The 3116-nt window shown below is 37.2% G+C and overlaps 1 protein-coding gene across 1 annotated transcript in view; it reads right to left on the bottom strand.

Annotated features, from left to right (window-relative positions):
• LOC116681765 (cytoplasmic dynein 2 heavy chain 1) overlaps positions 1-3116 on the bottom strand; it is a 93137-nt gene that overhangs the window by 15032 nt on the left and 74989 nt on the right. The window contains exon 84 of the mRNA XM_032509679.1: positions 2087-2197. Coding sequence (XP_032365570.1) covers positions 2087-2197 — 111 coding nt within the window. The remainder of the gene's footprint in view (positions 1-2086; positions 2198-3116) is intronic.

Raw genomic sequence — 3116 nt, 5'->3', positions numbered from 1 at the left:
AAAAAAAAAAAAAGGCACTGCTGGGATTTGAACCCAGGATCTCCTATTTACTAGGCAGGCGCTTTTACCATCTAAGCCACAGCACCTAGTGGATGACAATTGTAGAAAGATTTGGAAGAAAGGATATTCCCTATACATTTGCAACAAATTTACATACAAGTTTGTAGAGCAAATGTATGAATATGTATGTCCTATTAAAATTCAAGACTGGTCATCAGAATGTTTGGTAAACAAAGGAAATAGGATAGACAGTACCTAGACACAAAAGCTATTACAGATCTAGATTCTAAAGTTTGACAATTACAATAAGAGTCTTTGAAAAAACTGAAAAAAAACATTGTTTGGTCAGTGTTGGACACCCAATGGCAATTACCACCTATGTTTAAACTGTACTTTAGTTGGTACCTTCTCTACATTAGTAAGCACATATTGTATATGTGAACAATTGTCTGTACATTTCACAACATTATGTTCTTTTTAGAATAGAAACAGTAAGCACACATTGTCACAAAACAGTCTGCATGAAGTACTGCTTAGGTGTGTAGAAAGTGTGTAGATAAGCATACAATGGCATCAGTTCACACATCATCAGCTTTATTGAATATTTGGTACCTCCATCTGGAGGTTTTTAATAACACACAAAACATGTAATGCACATTTACTATGTATGTACAGTAGAAGTGTATTTGCAAGATGCTTACTTTTTTACATTGAACATCCACAGTCAGTCTTAATATTACTCATTTCAGCTACAGCAGATCAGTTTCCCCATGTGTGTCACTGAAGGTATATCTTGAGCTTTTATTCACCCTTAAGCAAGTATTATGTTCACTTTCCTTTTAGACACTAATGATTAAATTACTCTTTTGTTACTTTTTATTCTTACATTGAGCTACTGCCTTTTGGTTCAGTGTGTTTTCATCAAAAATACATTTGTATAATTCAATATTTGCTCTACGTTTGAGCAGTTGGTTTGCACTGTAAGTCTAATGCAAGGCACTTAACATATTCAGTTTTTGAAGCTTCAACATTAAACTGCAAAGGGGAGTCGAGTGTGGGGTGAGGTGTTCTGGGTTGGGTGGAGGTGTGTGTGTGTGTGTGTGTGTGTGTGTGTGTGTGTGTGTGTGTGTGTGTGTGTGTGTGTGTGTGTGTGTGTGTGTGTTGGTTGTGGCATGTCATGTGCTGTAAGTTGTAAGTTGTACTGTGTTACTATTAATATTACTACTCTACAATTATATTATTTATTTTATATTTCACACAGATCAGCTCCAGCACCCGTCTTGCAGATCAGTTTATATAATCTAAAACAATCACACTAGCAAAAAAAAAAGCTATGAGTTCAGTTTGTATTTATACTATTATTTTTGGTTTGACTTATTGCTTGACACTTGTCCTGCAGTCCAAAAATGATATATTAAAGTAACTTCTGTGTGTGTGTGTGTGTGTGTGTGTTTGTGCGTGTGTGTGTGTGTGTGTGTGTGTGTGTCAGAGAGGGAACAGAAAAAAACAGACAGACAGAGAGTGTTTGTGCAGCATGCTTGGCTGCCGAAGCAGCTAACCCCATGAGCATGACTCCCAGAAACTCACTGAGCACCAAAACACGCATCACTAACACATAAGCTGCAGGCTACTGCGTCTCCTTACATATGTACAGAATATGTGGCTGCATTTGTAGCCAATATATAGAGGGTGAAAGACGCACACATTTCCATGAACACATGCAACATTTCAAACAAATATAGATCCTACATACGTCCTACACTCTAGTAGTGAGTATGCAACCTAGTCACATGGCCCACTGGGGCTCAGACAAACATGACTGCATTCTGTAGAGATTCACAGAGACCAACAGTCTATGTTTAGGAGATTTAAAGTTTCCACACTGTATAGAAACTAAACCAATACAGATGATGAGCCTTATTTTTACACAGTGTTCCCTCACAAATGTTTAAGGTCCATGTCTGTGTAAAGGTGAGTTAGGTCAATGCTACCCAACATAAGCTTCATCGTTAGCTACTGTACGAGTATTACGGTGTTATTGTTTTTATGCCTGTATGTGTGGTGGTGAATGTGTGTGTGTCAGTACCTCGTAAGTGATCTTGAGGCTGGACTGCAGCAGTATGGGAGGAAATCTGGGGTGAACTTCAGCTGTCAGCCAGAGACGAAAGTCTGCTTTAGGATGTAGCACATTTAACTCCTGTGGAGGAAGGATAGTACACACATCAAACACATTAGGGGGTCACAGGAGAGTTATTTGAGACCAGACTACTTGTCCAGCTCTTCATTTACACACACAAACACACACACAGTGTAGTATTTAAAAGCATAAAACTCATTGATTGGACCATTGATCCGTTGATTGCACACATTGTTCAGACACTGTATCACACAGGTACATCCATTTTCTAAACAGCTTATCTTGTTTATGGTGGCAAAGGGCTGGAGTTCATACCAATACATAAACAAATGCAGACCTCAGCCAGCTGGGTTGAATTTAAACACAGGCCCTTCTTGATGTGATAAAAGTGCAAACCACAAAATTCACACAAGAGTACTAGTAGTAGTAGTAGTAATAACTTCATCCTGCACTTTTTCAAATTCGTAACTTTAGAATAATCCACCAACTTCCATAGATTTCCTAAAACCAAATTTTGAATCTGTAAATTGATATTTAAGTAACTGTGAGTTGCAACTAAAACCCAACTTAAAACAATAGTTGTTTTTTATTTTCATTTTAAAACCTTTCTTTAAGTTTTATCTTTGTAAGAATATGTGGTATATTCATTCAAACTGTATTTATACAGTAGGGTCCAATGAGAGATGTTAACTCTCTTAGGCATGGCGATGCTGTTTACATCAGAAAATAGAGTAAATACTAAATACTACAAGGAGGATTACCATTATAGTGTTTTTTGTTTTTTTTATGTAATTCTTTCTCCATTAAAGTCATTGCACAGTGTCAGATTCTCCACAACGATAAAACATTCACTTTACTTCAAAATATGTGTTTCTCTCTCTTGATCTCTCTCAAAGACTTATGGTTAAAAACAGCATGCTAGCACATTAGGCTCTGATTGGGTACTCTCTCACTCACACACACACACACACACACACAC

This window comes from Etheostoma spectabile, chromosome 3 (assembly GCF_008692095.1).
Source record: "Etheostoma spectabile isolate EspeVRDwgs_2016 chromosome 3, UIUC_Espe_1.0, whole genome shotgun sequence".
NCBI lineage: Eukaryota > Metazoa > Chordata > Actinopteri > Perciformes > Percidae > Etheostoma > Etheostoma spectabile.
The sequence above is the reverse complement of the archived record's forward strand: the minus strand, read 5'-3'. Positions and strand labels throughout refer to the sequence as shown.